Consider the following 17,396-nt stretch of genomic DNA (forward strand, 5'->3'; position numbering starts at 1 on the left):
AATAGGAAGCTGGCTCTCATTCTTAAACTTACGAGGTCTTGAAAGACATTTTCATATGAGATAGCAATATCTCAGGAGTAAACTAAAGAGTATATCAAAAGGGAAAAAAATGGGGACAGGGAGGGTAAAAGAATTAAGCTCCAAATAATGCTAAAAGGTAGCTGAGCTCTGACTACAAGGCCAGATTTACATCAGATCTGTGGGTAGCAGCTTGGACATGTTTAGAAAAGCACACATCTGTGAGCATATGAAAGCGTCATGTTCTGGGGTATTTCTTATGACTGAATGATACATTCCCTGAACACAGGGACCATGTCTTACTCATCTTGTGTCTCACAATGAGTAGGTGCTCATTATATGCTCAGCGAATTAGTGAACAAAAATACAATAATGTCTGGGCAGTGAGCATGCTGGAATTCCAGGTTCATTAAAAACATACGGCTTAAGTGGCGATGCCTATTGCAGAAGACCTTAAACACTTAAGAGTTAATCACACTGTCCCACACCGTCTAACGTGATGTCATTAGGGACTGGCGAAAGAAGTTACCACTAGTCTCAAAATTCTCGACTCCATGAGCAAGCTAAATAAATATTTGTACCTTCTGATTCTTGAAAGGACCAGGCAATTAAATTCATAGGAGTTTTTCCCCTTTCCCTTGCCCCAGCAGACCCTTTTAATTAAATGGCTTCTCTGAGTCAAATCCTTAAATTAGTGAGGAATGTATCACATCCTCAGCAGACTTTCTCTAGCCCAGCAGTTTTTAAACTAGCATGCCTCAGGATCACCTGGTAAATACAGACTGCTAGGCCTAACTCCCACAGTGTCTGATTCAGCAGGTCTAGGGTGGAGACTGATAATTCATACTTCTGACAAGATTACAGGTGAGTCTGCTGCTGTTGTTTGAAAAACCCCTGCTCCAGTCTAGAGAATTATGGATATTTGATCTCCCCTCAAAAGACAAAAATGTCTGAGATGAGTCAGTTAAAAGCAATTTTTTTTTTTTGAGATGGAGTCTTGCTCTTTCACCCAGGCTAGAGTGCAGTGGCGCGATCTCAGCTCACTATAACCTCCGCCTCCCGGGTTCAAGCGATTCTCCTGCCTCAGCCTCATGAGTAGCTGGGATTATAGGCACCCGCCACCATGCCTGGCTAATTTTTGTATTTTTAGTAGAGACGGGGTTTCACCATGTTGGTCAGGCTGGTCTTGAACTCCTGACCTCGTGATCCCCCTGCCTCGGCCTCCCAAAGTGCTGGAATTATAGGCGTGAGCCACCGCGCCTGACCTAAAAACAATTAAAAAAAATAAAAACTATACATATAAATTTAAAGTACAACTGAGAACACAGCAGATGCTAACTAAAATGGGCCTCTACCAGGCGCAGTGGCTCACACCTGTAATCCCAGCACTTTGGTAGACAGAGGTGGATGGATCACTTGAGGCTAGGGGTTCGAGACCAGCCTGGCCAACATGGTGAAACCGTGTCTCTACTGAAAATACAAAAATTAGCTGGGGGTGGTGGTGAGCACCTGTAATCCCAGCTCCTCGGGAGGCTGAGGCAGGAGAATTGCTTGAGCTTGGGAGGTGGAGGTTGCAGTGAGCTGAGATCACTCCACTGCACTCCAGCCTGGGCAACACAGTGAGACTTTGTCTCAAAAAAAAAAAACAAATGGGCCTCTATATTTAAAAGCTTTGCCAAGTTTTCCTGTGGAGCAAAGGAATTAAAGAACTTCATGGGAAGGCACATTGAACAGTGACTGTAACAATCCCTAAAGTGTCTAATATTGTCAATCCGGTAGCAAAGACACCTGTCAAGAAGACAGTTACTGTACTTTAGGCCATCAGAAAAACCACATCCAAGTTGAAAGCTAAGAATCCTCCCCAGGCTGAGTTAGGAGAAGGGAGCCTTCTGCAAGCCTTGCTCTTGACCCTTTCCATGGAGTCACCTCAGTACATTGTCACCTGGACTAAGTCACCTACATTTTTTTTGAGACAGTCTTGCTCTGTCCCCCAGGCTGGAGTAAAGTGTCTTAATCTCTGCTCACTGCAACCTCTGCCTCCTGGGCTCAAGCAATCCCCTCACCTCAGCCTCCCGAGTAGCTGGAACTACAGGTGTGCACCACGATGCCTGACTAATTTTTGTATTTTTTGTAGAGACGGGGTTTCACCATGTTGCCCAGGCTGATCTCGAACTCCTGGGCTCAAGTGTCTGCCCACTTCACCCTTCCAAAGTACTGGGATTACAGGTGTGAGCCACCATGCCCAACCAAGTCACCTACATTTTTTTTTTTTTTTTTTTTTGAGACAGAGTCTTGCCCTGTCGCCCAGGCTGGAGTGCAGTGGCACAATCTCGGCTCACTGTAAGCTCCGCCTCCCGGGTTCACGCCATTCTTCTGCCTTAGCTGGGACTACAGGCGCCCACCACCATGCCCGGCTAATTTTTTGTATTTTTTTGGTAGAGACGGGGTTTCACCGTGTTAGCCAGGATGGTCTCGATCTCCTGACCTCGTGATCTGCCCACCTCGGCCTCCCAAAGTGCTGGGATTACAGGCGTGAGCCACCGCGCCCGGCATACATTTTTTTTTTTTTTGAGATAGAGTCTCACTTTGTCGCCCAGGCTGGAGTGCAGTGGAGTGATCTCAGCTCACTGCAACATCCACCTCCCGGGTTCAAATGATTTTCCTGCCTCAGCCTCTCGAGTAGCTGGGATTACAGGCACCCACCACCTCACACGGCTAGTTTTTGTATTTTTAGTAGAGACCGGGTTTCACCATGTTGGCCAGGCCGATCTTGAACTCCTGACCTCAGGTGATCCACCTGCCTCGGCCTCCCAAAGTGCAGGGACTACAGGCATAAGCCACCATGCCTGGCCTCACCTACATATTTAACCCAGTAACTTATTAACATTTTTCCCTCTAAGGTAATGCATCTAAGTTTATGTGATAATCCAGAAGTTTCAAACAAGCATCCTACCAATATTTTCCATGCAATAAATACAATGAAAAACTCTTGAAAAATTAGTGTGATGTGTGCTATCTGAAGTACTGAAAAATGTGCTCAAAGGTTTATAGGCAAACAGAGAATGAAATAAAAATTTGATGACAAAAGGTTTGGTGATTAAACCTTTGTTATAATTTTGTCTATAACCAAATGTTTGTTTCTTCAGCTTTGACCTTAAGCATATACTTACCTTATAAGTATAAATATAATGTAAAAATTTATACTAACTATGTTTATACAACTACTTCAGGGTTCCTTTCCTCATCTTGAGATGAAAAATTGAAGAAAATGTGAAAAAATGCAAAACCATGGCTGGTTGTGTACTGCATGAAAAATGGAACATAATCTCACATTTCTTTAACTAAAACAGGGTGCAAAAATGGCATTGCTTCCAAACTAGCAAATTAAAATAATTACTGGAATAAAAATATGGCCCACTTGTGTGAGTGTAATATCAGCTGCTCAAATACTAAAAGAAACAATAGTCTGACCTCATCAAAAAATTGCTGAGTTTTGCGAAGTATAAATTTTAATTCAGTCAGTTCCAGGAAGTTTCTCTTCAGAGCTTCCTGGTTTGTGTTGATTTCCTTCAGTTCATTTTCAATCTTCTCAAAATTGGCCTAGAGGAAAAAAGAAAATATATTAAGCTAAGCTCAATATGTTTGCTCTGAAAGACATTAAATGAATTCATCCCACAGAACTGTTGCCAAGGCGATAGTTCAAAGAGATCTTGGACTTGCCTAGCAAATACTGTGATTTTACTAGAGCAATTTTCTTTATGGAAATTTTTTTGCTTAAAATAATCTTTCCTGGGCTGAGGCGGGTGGATCACTTGAGGTCAGGAGTTCGAGACCAGCCTGACCAAAATGATGAAACCATGTCTCTACTAAAAATACAAAATTAGCTGGGCGTGTTGGTGCATGACTGTAGTCCCAGCTACTTGGGAGGCTGAAGCAGGAGAATCACTTGAACCCCGGAGGTGGAGGTTGCAGTAAGCCAAGATCACACCATTGTACTTCAGCTTGGGCAACAAGAGCAAAACTCTGTCTCATAAATAAATAAATAAATAATCTTTCCTGGCCGGGCATGGTGGCTCACTCCTGTAATCCCAGCACTTAGGGAGTCTGAGGTGGGTGGCTCATCTGAGGTCAGGAATTCAAGACCAGCCTGGCCAAACATGGTGAAACCCCGTCTCTACTAAAAATACAAAAAAAAATTAGCCGAGTGCAGGGTGCGTGCCTGTAATCCCAGCTACTTGGGAGGCTGAGGCAGGAGAATGGCTTGAACCTGGGAGGCGGAGGTTGCAGTGAGCCAAGATCGCAACACTGCACTCCAGGCTGGGTGAGAGAGCAAGACTCCGTCTGAAAAAAAAAAAAAAATAGTCTTTCCTTTCTAAGTCATTGTGGAAGTCAAAAAAATAGTCTTTCTTTGCTTACACATTCTATTGTATACTTGGTAACTTTCTCAGGGGATTTCAGATGGATAAAATAATTACTGAGAAGTCTACTGGCTGCCCATTTAGTCTGCAAGATTAACCAACTAGTAGATAGGCCAGGTGTGGTAGCTCACACCTGTAATCCCAGTACTTTGGGAGGCTGAGGCAGGCGGATTGCTTGAGGTTAGGAGTTCGAGATCAAGCTGGCCAACATGGGAAAACCCCATCTCTACAAAAAATACAAAAACATTAGCCAGGCATGTTGGCACACGGCTATCATCTCAGCTACTCTGGAGGCTGAGGTACTAGAACTGCTCGAGCCTGGGAGGCAGGGATTGCAGTCAGCCAAGATGGGGTCACTGTACTCCAGCCTAGGTGACAGCTATGTCTCAAAATTAAAATAAAATAAAATAAAATAAAATAGTAGATAAATTAACTTACTCCAATAAGGTTTCAATAAACCAATAAACATTTACTTAGTGGCATGAGTGCTGTTTGTCACCATAAAAGAGGGGATTCATATGGTCTGGCCATAAAAAAAGAATAAAATCATGTCATTTGCAGCAACATGGATAGACCTGGAGGTCATTATGTTAAGCGAAGTAAGCAGGGCACAGACAAATAATACAAGTTTTCACTCACATGTGGGAGCTAAAAAAGTTGATCTCATAGAGGTAGAGAGTGGAATGATGGATACCAGAGGCTATGAAGGGTGTGTGGGTTTGTGGGGGGATGAGGAGAGGTTGGTTAATGTGGACAAACATACAGTTAGATAGAAGGCATAAGTTCTAATGCTCAATAGCAGAGTAGGGTGCCTATAGTTAACAGCAATGTACTGTATATACTTCAAAATAGCTACAAGAGAAGAATTGAAATGTTCCCAACACATAGAAATGGTAAATACTCAAGGTGATGGATACACCAAATACCCTGACTTGATCATTACACATTCTATGTATATACCAAAATATCACATGTATACTATAAATGTGTACAAATATTATCAATAAAAAAGAGGAGGGGAAATTCACTTCAATCCCACCTACAAGAAACTTACAATCAGTAGATAATGCTGACAAAGTTAGCAAGAATTACTTTACTCTCTATCTGCTCAGGAAAGTAATTTCTGCATTCAAGTAGAAAGAAACTTTTCTGGTTTTCCCAGAAGTGTTTACCTCCAAGTCAATCATGTCCCGGGGGAAGGGAACCTCTGGGTTTTCACCGGTGTCCATAATTGGAATGTTAGCTTTTCTTATCTCTTTCTCAACGAATCCTAAAATGACAGAATCAAAACATTCATGTCTAACTGCACATGCTCGAAATTGCCATTATTTAAGGAAAAGAATTAACATCTAAGACCTGGCTACAGAAAGTTTCATTCAAAAAAGATACTTTATATATATTATATATATTATATATATATAAAATATATATAATATATATAAAATATATATTATATATATAAAATATATATATATTATATAATATATATAATATATATATAATATATATATTATATATATATTATATATATAATATATATATATATGATATCTTTTAATATAAAAGAAGCACCTTTTTTCTCCACATCCCTCTTTTTCCTTCCTCACATTCTCTAAAGCTACTCCAAAGGGTGGTCATCCCACAACTGCCTTCTTTCCTTCTTCAGGTCTTAACACTGGCCTTCAAGGCCACACCTCTCCTCCCTACGTGAATGCCACTCCAAAGTATGACAGTTCTGCTTATAGATATTATTGGCAAAGCAGAGTTATGGAAGAAGAGTATAATGCAATAGAATATTTGACACTTAACACACTAGTGAGACAACTCCAGATCTAAAGGGGGTTCATTAAATTTGAAAACAATCAGGTCAGTTTTAAGCATAAAAAATAAAAATGAAAAAGCAGAACGGGTAATAAGGACCCAAAATACCAGAAGAGAAAAGTGTTTCAGGTAACAACTACAACTGTTTTTTAGAGTGGGGACCAAATTCACTTATCAGCTAACCATAAGCTAGCTTAGTAGAGTGGCAAGATCATGGATTTTTGAGCCAGAGAGAGCAACCTGGCTTCAAATACTAACTCCATCATAACTGTTTATGATCTAGGGCAAGTCATTAAGCCTCTCTGATCTTTAGTTCCTCAATTATTAAATAAGATAATACCCATCTTGAAGGAATGTTGTGGGGAATGAATAAAGTAACATATATGAGCAACCTAGCCCTAAAGAGAACTTAGATAAATGTTAGTTTCGTCCCCCCCTTTTTTTTTTTGAGACGAAGTCTCGCTCTGTCGCCCAGGCTGGAGTGCAGTGGCGCGATCTCGGCTCGCTGCAAGCTCTGCCTCCCGGGTCCATGCCATTCTCCTGCCTCAGCCTCCCGAGTAGCTGGGATTACAGGTGCCCACAACCACGCCCAGCTAATGTTTTGTATTTTTAGTAGAGACAGGGTTTCACCATGTTAGCCAGGATGGTCTCCATCTCCTGACCTCATGATCCACCCGCCTCGGCCTCCCAAAGTGCTGGGATTACAGGTGTGAGCCACTGGGCCCGGCCAGTTTCCTCCCTCTTAAATAGCTCAAATTAAAAGGTGGCTCTGCTGACAAAAACTGATGGTGCGCTGGGTCCTATTTCTCAAAATTCTATAATGTAGTTTTGTTATTAAAATCTCACCAAAAAATAACCAGTTTTCAGTTTGCAGCATGTTATTTCAAACAAGGTTTCCATTAAGCACTACTTAGCCCAAAGACCACAAAATCTCCTCGTATACGAGAAATTCACCTTAGCATGTTAACTGTAAGATTTTTCCCTTTTCTCTTATAGCATTTTCTTCCTCAATTAAGAGGACTAATGTCACTAATCTAAGACAAATGATTCATTAAAGGAATATTACACAAGACCAAAGTGCACATACGAAGCTTTCGATCCATTTCTTCACATCTTCTAACTTCATTCACAAATTTCCGTTGGAAAACATTCACATCTGGATTTAACTGAAAAATAAAAACACAATACCAAACATTGAAATATTCTATCTATTGCTTCTGTTTCTCAAGCAACACATTCTGCAAAGTGAAAAACTAATTTTGTGTCAATGCATGATGCAACACTAATCAAAATTGTCTACTGATCCAAAAAAACTGCTTTATGGCCAAGTCACACCAGCTAAGGATAAAAACTTCCTCCCTCTCTGCCCGGCCGCCCCGTCTGGGAAGTGAAGAGCGCCTCTGCCCGGCCGCCCATCGTCTGGGAAGTGAGGAGCGCCTCTGCCCGGCCGCCCCGTCTTGGAAGTGAGGAGCGCCTCTGCCCGGCCGCCCCGTCTTGGAAGTGAGGAGCGCCTCTGCCCGGCCGCCCCGTCTGGGAAGAAGTGAGGAGCGCCTCTGCCCGGCCGCCCCGTCTGGGAAGAAGTAGGAGCGCCTCTGCCCGGCCACCCCGTCTGGGAAGAAGTGAGGAGCGCCTCTGCCCGGCCGCCCCGTCTGGGAAGAAGTGAGGAGCGCCTCTGCCTGGCCGCCCCGTCTGGGAAGTGAGGAGAGCCTCTGCCCGGCCGCCCCGTCTGGGAAGTGAGGAGGGCCTCTGCCTGGCTGCCCCGTCTGGGAGGAAGTGAGGAGCGCCTCTGCCCGGCTGCCCCGTCTGGGAAGAAGTGAGGAGCGCCTCTGCCCAGCTGCCCTGTCTGGGAAGTGAGGAGCGCCTCTGCCCGGCCGCCCCATCTGGGAAGAAGTGAGGAGCGCCTCTGCCCGGCCGCCCATCGTCTGGGAAGTGAGGAGCGCCTCTGCCTGGCCGCCCCGTCTGGGAAGTGAGGAGCGCCTCTGCCCGGCTGCCCCGTCTGGGAGGAAGTGAGGAGCGCCTCTGCCCGGCCGCCCCGTCTGGGAAGTGAGGAGCACCTCTGCCCAGCTGCCCTGTCTGGGAAGTGAGGAGCGCCTCTGCCCGGCCGCCCCATCTGGGAAGAAGTGAGGAGCGCCTCTGCCCGGCCGCCCATCGTCTGGGAAGTGAGGAGCGCCTCTGCCTGGCCGCCCCGTCTGGGAAGTGAGGAGCTCCTCTGCCCGGCCGCCCATTGTCTGGGATGTGAGGAGCGCCTCTGCCCGGCCACCACCCCGTCTAGGAAGTGAGGAGCGCCTCTGCCTGGCCGCCCCGTCTGGGAAGTGAGGAGCGCCTCTGCCTGGCTGCCCCGTCTGGGATGTGGGGAGCACCTCTGCCCAGCCGCCCCGTCTGGGAGGTCTACCACGGAGGCCAGAAGCAATGTGGGGGCTGGACATGGTGGCTCACGCCTGTAGTCCCAGCACTCTGGGAGGCCGAGGCGGGTTGATCACTTGAGGCTAGGAGTTCGAGACCAGCCTGGCCAACATGGCGAAACATATGAAAAATACAACAGACAGACCAACCAACCAACCCAGCAACAACAAAATAGGTCTACCCCAGAGTCATACTCTAATTTTTTCTATTTTCCTCCCTTTCTGATCCTTTATCCCACTTTCTTTTTCTTCCTCTTCCTTCTCCTTCTTTGTCAAATAGAGGATTGAGTTATTATCATTGATCCATACAAAGTCCCTCTCTCATTTATTTTCTTTAATTCCCATTCCCCATTTCTATTCCCCGTCTTCCCATGTGCAACCTTCCTAATATGTTTGATATGCATCTTTTTGTTTGTATGTATTTTTAGAAAATGTTTATTGTTTTGTGTGAAAAAAATTAATAAAAAAAATAGAAAAAAAAAAAAACTTCCTCCCTTGTTGCTGCAACATTACTGGAATAGAAGCAAATTAGGTAAAACACAACGGTACAAAATGTTCTTCCTAGGCCAAAAGTCTCAGTGAGCTTCCTTCCCACCACCTAAAATTTGGGCAGTGAACATCACAGAAGTTCTCTCTGGTTTTCCTTCTCTTTCTTTCCAAGCAGAAAAGGAACTTCTCTTGTTTTTCTGTCCCAAGGCCTTCACCTTCTCAGTGACAGGCTTTAGTTTATTCATTCATACACCACAGGTAATTGTTTTTTTTTTTTTTTTTTTTTGAGAGAGTCTTGCTCTGAAGCCAGGCTGGAGTGCAGTGGCGTGATCTCGGCTCACTGCAACTTCTGCCTCCCAGGTTCAAGCGATTCTCCTGCCTCAGCCTCCTGAGTAGCTGGGATTACAGGTGCGCACCACCACGCCCAGCTAATTTTCTTGCATTTTTAGTAGAGACAGGGTTTCACCATGTTGGCCAGGATGGTCTCGAACTCCTGACCTCAGGTGATCCACCCGCCTTGGCCTCCCAAAGTGCTGGGATTGCAGGCATGAGCCACCACATCTGGCACCATAAGTAATTTTCAAAGCAATATGACAGATGTTCTGGAATATACAAATAAAAACAAAACAAGTAACTACTCACTAAAAAGCTAGCAATCTGGCCAGTCACGGTGGCTCATGCTTGTAATCCCAGCATTTTGGGAGGCCAAGGTGGGCGGATCACCTGAGGTCAGGAGTTCTAGACCAGCCTGGCCAACATGGCGAAACTCCATCTCCACTAAAAATACAAAATCAGCCAGGTGTGGTAGGGTACATCTGTAATCCCGGCTACTCGGGAGGCCAAGGCAGGAGAATCACTTGAACCCGGGAGGCTGAGGTTGCAGTGAGCCAAAATCATGCCACTGCACTCCAGCCTGGGTGACAAGAGTGAGACTCTTGTCTCAAAAAAATAAATAGGCCTGATGCAGTAGCTCACGCCTATAATGCTAGCACTTTGGGAGGCTGAGGCGGGAGGATTATCTGAGCTCAGGAGTTTGAGACCAGCCTGGGCAACATGATGAAACCCTGCCTCAACTAAAAATACAAAAAATTAGCCAGGCATGACGGTACATGCCTGTAATCCCAGCTACTCAGGAGGCTGAGGCACAAGAATCAATTGAACCTGGGAGGGAGAGGTTGCAGTGAGCCAAGATTGTGCCATTGCACTCCAGTCTGGGCAACAGAGCGAGACTCTGTCTCAAAAAAAAAACAAATTAATTAATTTAATTAAATAAAAAGCTTGCAATCGAATAGAGAAGATGAACCCAACCAATAAAATAGTATGTGATAAATTCCATAAAAGTGACACAAATAAAGAACTATATTTACTCAACATTTATGAAGCACCAAATAGGTGTCAGATACTGAACTAGGCACTAGGGAAAATACAAAGAATAAGCTATGTCCTAGCTTTGAAAAGTTGAACGACACAATTAGCTTAATCATGTATGTGTGTACATATATTACATGCATATACACATAGAAACATACAAACACATTGGCCAGGTGCGGTGGCTCACGCTTGTAATCCCAGCACTTTGGGAGACCGAGGCAGGCAGCTTATGAGGTCAGGAGTTTGAGACCAGCCTGGCCAACACAGTGAAACCCCGTCTCTACTGAAAATACAAAAAAATTAGCCAGGCGTGGCGGTGGGCACCTGTAGTCCCAGCTACTCAGAAGGCTGAGGCAGAAGAATTGCTTGAACCCGGGAAGTGGAGGTTACAATAAGCTGAGATCATGCTACTGCACCCCAGCCTGGGTGACAGAGCTAGACTCAGTCTCAAAAAAAAGAAAAAAAAAATACAAACACACACATACATATCCATATATTCAACAGTTCTCTCTTCAAGAACTCAATATATTAATATTAGAGGAATCTAAGGCAAAAATTTTTATTAGCAATTAAGATTAATAATAAGCTATGTCCCAGTCTTCAGCTCTACAGAAGAGATGGACACAAACCAATTATTACAATTTGTTGTGATAAATGCTATTAAAAAGTAAAAGATGTGGAAAACTGTTGGCAGTTTCTTACAAAGTTAAACATACACCTGCCCAACTCATGACTGAGCATTCCACTACTCAGTTACCGTTGACCTTTGAACAATGTGGGTTTGAACTCTGCTGGTCCACTAACACACAGATTTTCCTCCACCTCGGCCAGCCTGAGACAGTAAGACCAACCCCTCCCCTTCCTCCTCCTCAGCCTCCTCAACATAAAGACAATAAGAGGCCAGGCGCGGTGGCTCACGCCTGTAATCCCAGCACTTTGGGAGGCCGAGGCGGGCGGATCACGAGGTCAGGAGATGGAGACCATCCTGACTAACACAGTGAAACCCCATCTCTACTAAAAATACAAAAAAAAAAAAAAAAAAAATTAGCCGGGCATGCTGGCGGGCGCCTGTAGTCCCAACCACTCAGGAGGCTGAGGCAGGAGAATGGCGTGAACCCGGGAGGCGGAGCTTGCAGTGAGCCGAGATTGCACCACTGCACTCCAGCCTGGGTGACAGAGCGAGACTCAGTCTCAAAAAATAAAAAAAAAATAAAAAAATAAAGACAATAAGGATGAAGACCTTCATGATGATCCACTTCCAGTAAATACAGTTTATCTTCCTTATGATTTTCTTAACAGTATTTTCTTTTCTCTAGCTTACTTTATTGTAAGAATACAGTGTACAATACATATACAAAATATGTATTAATCGACTGTTTATCAAATTGGTAGGGCTTCTGGTCAAAAGCAGGCTATCAATAGTTAAGTTTTGGAGGAGTCAAAATTGTATGCAGATTTTTGACTGCATGGGGAGATCGGCACCCCTAACCCCTGCATTTTCTTTTTTTTTTTTTTGAGACAGAATCTCACTCTTTTGCCCAGGCCGGAGTGCAGTGGTGCTATCTCGGCTCACTGCAAGCTCCGCCTCCCAGGTTCAGGCCATTTTCCTGCCTCAGCCTCCCGAGTAGCTGAGACTACAGGCACCCGCCACCGCGCCTGGCTAATTTTTTGTATTTTTTTAGTAGAGACGGGGTTTCACCGTGTTAGCCAGGATGGTCTCCATCTCCTGACCTCGTGATCCGCCCGCCTCGGCCTCCCAAAGTGCCGGGATTACGGGCGTGAGCCACCGCGCCCGGCCATAACCCCTGCATTTTCAAGGATCAACTGTATTTGCTTAAGAAAAATAAAAACTTATAAATTTAAAAAAAGACTTTTACAATAATGTTTACTTCAGCTTTAATCATAATAGCCCCAAAAGAGTAATGACAAAAGAAAGGATGAAAACATCATGGTGTAATCATACAATGAACTACTTACCGTTCAGCAATTTTTAAAAATGAACTACAGATACATGCAAGAAACAGAGGTTGAGTGAAAGAAGTCAGACATAAGAGTTTGCAATGTATGAGTCATTTACATATAATTCAAGAACAGGGGAAACTCTATGATGACAGCAATCAAAACAGAAGTTACCTATGAAGGGTAGCAACTGACTAGCAGTAGACACAGATACTTTTCTGGACTGTTCAGGCTGGGCCTGGTGGCTCACGTCTGTAATCCTAGCACTTTAGGAGGCTGGGGAGGTAGGCAGTGGATCACCTGAGGTCAGGAGTTTGAGACCAGCCTGGGCAACATGGTGAAACCCCATCTCTACTAAAATAAAAAAAAAAATTAGCCGGGCTCGGCAGCGTGCGCCTGTAGTCCCAGCTACTCAGGAGGCTGAGGCAGGATTGCTTGAACCCAGGAGGCAGAGGTTGCAGTGAGCCAAGATCACACCACTACACTCCAGCCTGGGCGACAGAGCAAGATTCTGTCTCCAAAAAAAAAAAAAAAAAAAAAAAGTTCCATATCCTGATTGGGGTGCTGGTTACAGAGGTGTATAAAGTTATCAATTCAGCAAACTGTACTCTTAAGATGTGTACATTTCAGCTAGGCACAGTGGCTCACACCGGTAATCCTAGCACTTTGGGAGGCCGAAGCGGGAGGACCATTTGAGTCCAGGAGTTCAAGACTAACCTGGGTAACATGGTGAGACCGCCATCTCTATTTTTTTCTTAATGTTATAAATTTTATTATTAAAAAAAAATTAACAGAACTAGAAGAAACTGAAATATCTGTTGGCCAGGTGTGGTGGCTCATGCCTGTAATCCCAGCACTTTGGGAGGCTGAGGCAGGTGGATCACCTGAGGTCAGAAGTTCGAGACCAGCCTGGCCAACGTGGTGAAACTCCATCTCTACTAAAAATACAAAAATTAGCTGGGCATGGTGGTGCATGCCTTTAGTTCCAGCTACTCAGGAGGCTGAGGCAGGAGAATTGCTTGAACCCGGGAGGCGGAAGTTGCAATGAGCTGAGATCGCACCACTGCACTCCAGCCTGGGCGACAGAGTGGAGTCTGTCTCAAAAAGAAAAGCAACAACAACAACAAAAACCACATATATGAGAAATAAAAGCAAAACAAATCACTGTATGGGTTACCTCAGGTGTGGAAGAAAGGACTGGCATGGAGGAAAGAGACACAGAGTTTCAATTATATATGGAATGTTTCCCTCTTAAGTAGACAGTAGAAACAGGTGGTCATTATAATATTCCCCCTACCTTTTTTTTTTTTTTTGGTTTTGAGACAGTGTCATGCTCTGTCACCCAGGCTGGAGTGCAGTGGCATAATCACAGCTCACTACAGCCTCGACCTCATGGGCTTCAGCGATCCTCCCACCTTAGCCTCCCAAGTAGCTGTGACCATAGGCATGTGCCACCACATCTGGCTAATTTTTTTTTTTTTTTTGGCAGAGACAGGATCTCCCTATGTTGCCCAGACTGGTCTCCAACTCCTGGGCTCAAGCGATCCTCCTGCCTTGGCTCTCAAAGTACTGGCATTTCAGGTGTGAGCCATTGCACCTGGCCCCTATCTCTTTTTTTGTATGACTGAAGTACAGCCTAAGTAAAAGAAAAGAAGGTTGAATAGAGTCAACAGATGTTAAGCAGGGGGACAACATAGGACCAGACGAAGAACTGCAAATTAAGGATGACAAGTTTTTTGTTGTTGTTGTTTGAGATGGAGTCTCGCTCTGTCGCCCAGGCTGGAGTGCAATGACGCAATCTCAGCTCACTGCAACCTCTGCCTCCCAGGTTCAGGCGATTCTCCTGCCTCAGCCTCCCGAGTAGCTGGGATTACAGGCCTGCGCCACCATGCTAATTTTTTTGTATTTTTAGAACAGTCGGGGTTTCACCATGTTGGCCAGACTGATCTCAAACTCCTGACCTCACGATCCACCCGCCTCAGCCTCCCAAAGTGCTAGAATTATAGGTGTGAGCCACTGTACCCAGCCTAGATTGTCCATATTCTTTAGATAGCTTCTCCAAGTGCCCAGCATAATATTCCAAAATACTGAATATTCAGTATATGCTTATTTATATACTACATAACTATGGCTGGATACCTCAAATTTTATTTTTTTTAAATGTCCTACTATATGGAAAAACTGCAATATATTTTTTTAAATACCTTGCTATTTAGCAAGTGAAAGCCTTGATCAGGTTAGTTTGGTAACCTCTCCCTGCATCCCAAACAATTACCTGGACAATGCTTAGAACTGTTCTGAAAGTGGGAGCTAGCAAAAGCATGGAAAGATTGGCACAAAACATTCTCACCTTTAGAAAGACAACTCAAAATGTGCATTCTGCCAATAGGAAGCCAGTGCTATAATGTTATTTTTGCAAATAAAAAACAAGACATTCATCATAAGGCATCTGACCACGATAGCAATAGAGTTCAGCAGTCATCAAGTCGCAGCCCCACAACTACTTACGTCACGAAACTGAACCTTTCCAAGTTCTCCTAATTCACTGACACAACAATAAGCAGCTTCTGACTGTAGAAAAAGCTGGGCCAGTGTCATTTCTTCACTCCGGAAAAGCTCCCCCATGGTGGCAGAAGGTACCAGTCAAGTGAGTACCTGGATTTCTCTCCAACCTGAAGCAAAGAGAAAATGACATAACTTTGGAAATTACCACGAGGGCTAAGAGCAAATGACACCCCACTACGGCTCTTGCATTTACATTTCTAACACCCCATGAGGACAGGTCAACAACTGTTTTTGACACCCTGTCTAGAAAGATGGAAAGGAGAAATTGCAAAGGCAGTTCCTGAATTCTGTCCCACAGAGTGCCAGATGAAAAGTCACTTCCATTCCAGTCAACATCAGGATCAAATGACAATTATTTTGGGCAACTCAACAGATAAGAATGTATCCAGATTAAAGACAGGAACTGGGAACCTCAAACAACTCTTTAAATACCCAGGACACAATATTGAGGCAGTGACTTTCACACTGCTCAATCTGTTTTTGCTAGTGCAGGAAACAAACAGAAGAGGCCTTGATTACCCTCTCATAAAGATGTCTGCCTTGTAACTATCCTTCTCCCTTCTACTGACAATGCGCATTTCTAAAAGCCCAAAGTTCTGGCACTGCCCTAAAGCTATGGCTACACTAAACGGTTTAATCTTCCAGATTCCTCAGAAAACAATATTTCCCCCCTTAGGAATTCAAACAAATAACCATCATCTGGAAAAAGCAACCAGCTTGCATGTTAAGCTCAATTTCAAATCAAGCATGACAGGAACACATTGATAATGACAAAGCAGTTTTATCAAGCCACAGAGAATAAGCCTTCCACCTCTGCAGCTTTCTGTTTCTCACCCCTACCTTCAAGATTAATTACATTCTTCCATCTGTCAAATCTCATGAGCCAATAAAGGTTTCGTTTTAGGGCTGTCTTACTGTTGCCGGGTATGAGACAACTGGCGCTATCAGTGGTCCTGAAACTGCAATTATTTATTCTCGATCAGCTAATGTAAGGCACAGCATGTCCAGTATCCAAACTCAGAAAAATGTACAGTATTTTTAGTGTCATAAGGGCATCTATATTGAGTACTGATAGATGAATCTGACATCAAAGGAAGATTTACTCTTCTGGAAGGCTGGGAGACATTTTGAGAAATCTGAACGAACAAACCTTTGAGCATGTGATGTTCAAGACAGTAACACACGCTCAGACATAAGCAAGGACTTCTCAAGAGAATATGCAGATTGACTTTAAGATTCTGTACATCTGAATCATCCAAATCAGCTGTTACCGGCACCACCCTTCAATAAAGAGAGATTCTACAACTTCTAAACACATAAAATTAGGCCTGATCAGCATAGTTCAGGAGCTGTGGATAATGATAAGCCTCCAACGAATCGCCTCCCTCCTCCTGCTCTTTAATGATTACAGATCTCCCAAGAATATCTCTATAGCAATGGAGGCTAACAGAAAACTAATTAGGCCAAAGTAGTTCTGGACGATCACAAAACAAAATATGAAGAAACAGCAATTCTGCAAAAGATGAGTCCAACTACAGCGCCCCGCGCCCTGCCTCGAAGAATCTCACTCCTGTCATCCGGTCCTCGCCACCTCCCACGGTATTCACCTGCTTCATTTCCTGTCTACTCAATAAGCAGGAATTCTCTGCACTCAGGCACATCTACCTTGAGATGGGAAAAAAGGTGAGGAAAACCCCTAAACTGAGAAACCCTTTAAGAAGCCCCCTAAATTCTTCTGCCTATCCAATAACCTCCGGTTCCTCCGCCTACCCCTTAAAGCAGGAAAGAGATTCGAGGCTTCCAAAGGTCAGTGAGCCTCCGGTTCCTCAGGACAGAGGAGGGGTGCCCAAGGAGGGGGCGAACCCCCATTTTATCTCGAAGACTTAAGATCCCTGCTAATTCCTACGACAATCACGGGGGCTCTTAGAAGGATTTCCTACGTCCATCGAGGGCCGCTCCCTGTTGCGCTAAACCTACAGCCCGCGCTCACCTCCAACCTCCGCCACAGCAACCGCCGCAGCCAAACCCGCAGCCTCCGCGGCTCCGGGAGCAGCGCTTCGACGTGCGTGCGTCCGCAAAGCCCCGCCCCTGCGCCGCCGCCGGCCCCCGCCCCCGCAATGACCTCATTGCAGTTGGCCAATGGGGCGCGGCCTCGCCTGGGCTGCAGCAGTGCGGAGTCACGGGGGTCGCAGGCGAGACCCAGCGTGTTGACGCCATCTTGGCCCCTGTTCTGTGTCTCCAGGCTGGGGAGGGTTAGCGGCTGGGGCTGGAGGTGCAGGCTCTCGAGGCCTTAAGTTCCTGAATCCTTTTTCCTTACCCCTTATACTGGGGTAGGTTGTCTTTTCTCTTTCTT

General features: G+C 44.8%; 1 protein-coding gene across 11 annotated transcripts in view; it reads right to left on the reverse strand.

Annotated features, from left to right (window-relative positions):
• ATP6V0A1 (ATPase H+ transporting V0 subunit a1) overlaps positions 1-17,162 on the reverse strand; it is a 67,935-nt gene extending 50,773 nt beyond the window's left edge. For 10 of the 11 annotated variants that reach the window (XM_030808294.1, XM_030808287.1, XM_030808293.1 and 7 more), the window contains exons 1-5: positions 17,034-17,162; positions 14,987-15,150; positions 7,345-7,423; positions 5,609-5,706; positions 3,490-3,618 (exon numbers count right to left, since the gene is read on the reverse strand). In XM_030808294.1, coding sequence (XP_030664154.1) covers positions 3,490-3,618; positions 5,609-5,706; positions 7,345-7,423; positions 14,987-15,103 — 423 coding nt within the window. In that variant the 5' untranslated portion in view covers positions 15,104-15,150; positions 17,034-17,162. The remainder of the gene's footprint in view (positions 1-3,489; positions 3,619-5,608; positions 5,707-7,344; positions 7,424-14,986; positions 15,151-17,033) is intronic. The other variant, XM_030808295.1, reaches the window with a different exon arrangement.
• Between the last annotated feature and the right edge of the window lie 234 nt (positions 17,163-17,396).

The sequence above is a fragment of the Nomascus leucogenys genome, unplaced genomic scaffold, assembly GCF_006542625.1.
Source record: "Nomascus leucogenys isolate Asia unplaced genomic scaffold, Asia_NLE_v1 Super-Scaffold_285, whole genome shotgun sequence".
Lineage (NCBI taxonomy): Eukaryota > Metazoa > Chordata > Mammalia > Primates > Hylobatidae > Nomascus > Nomascus leucogenys.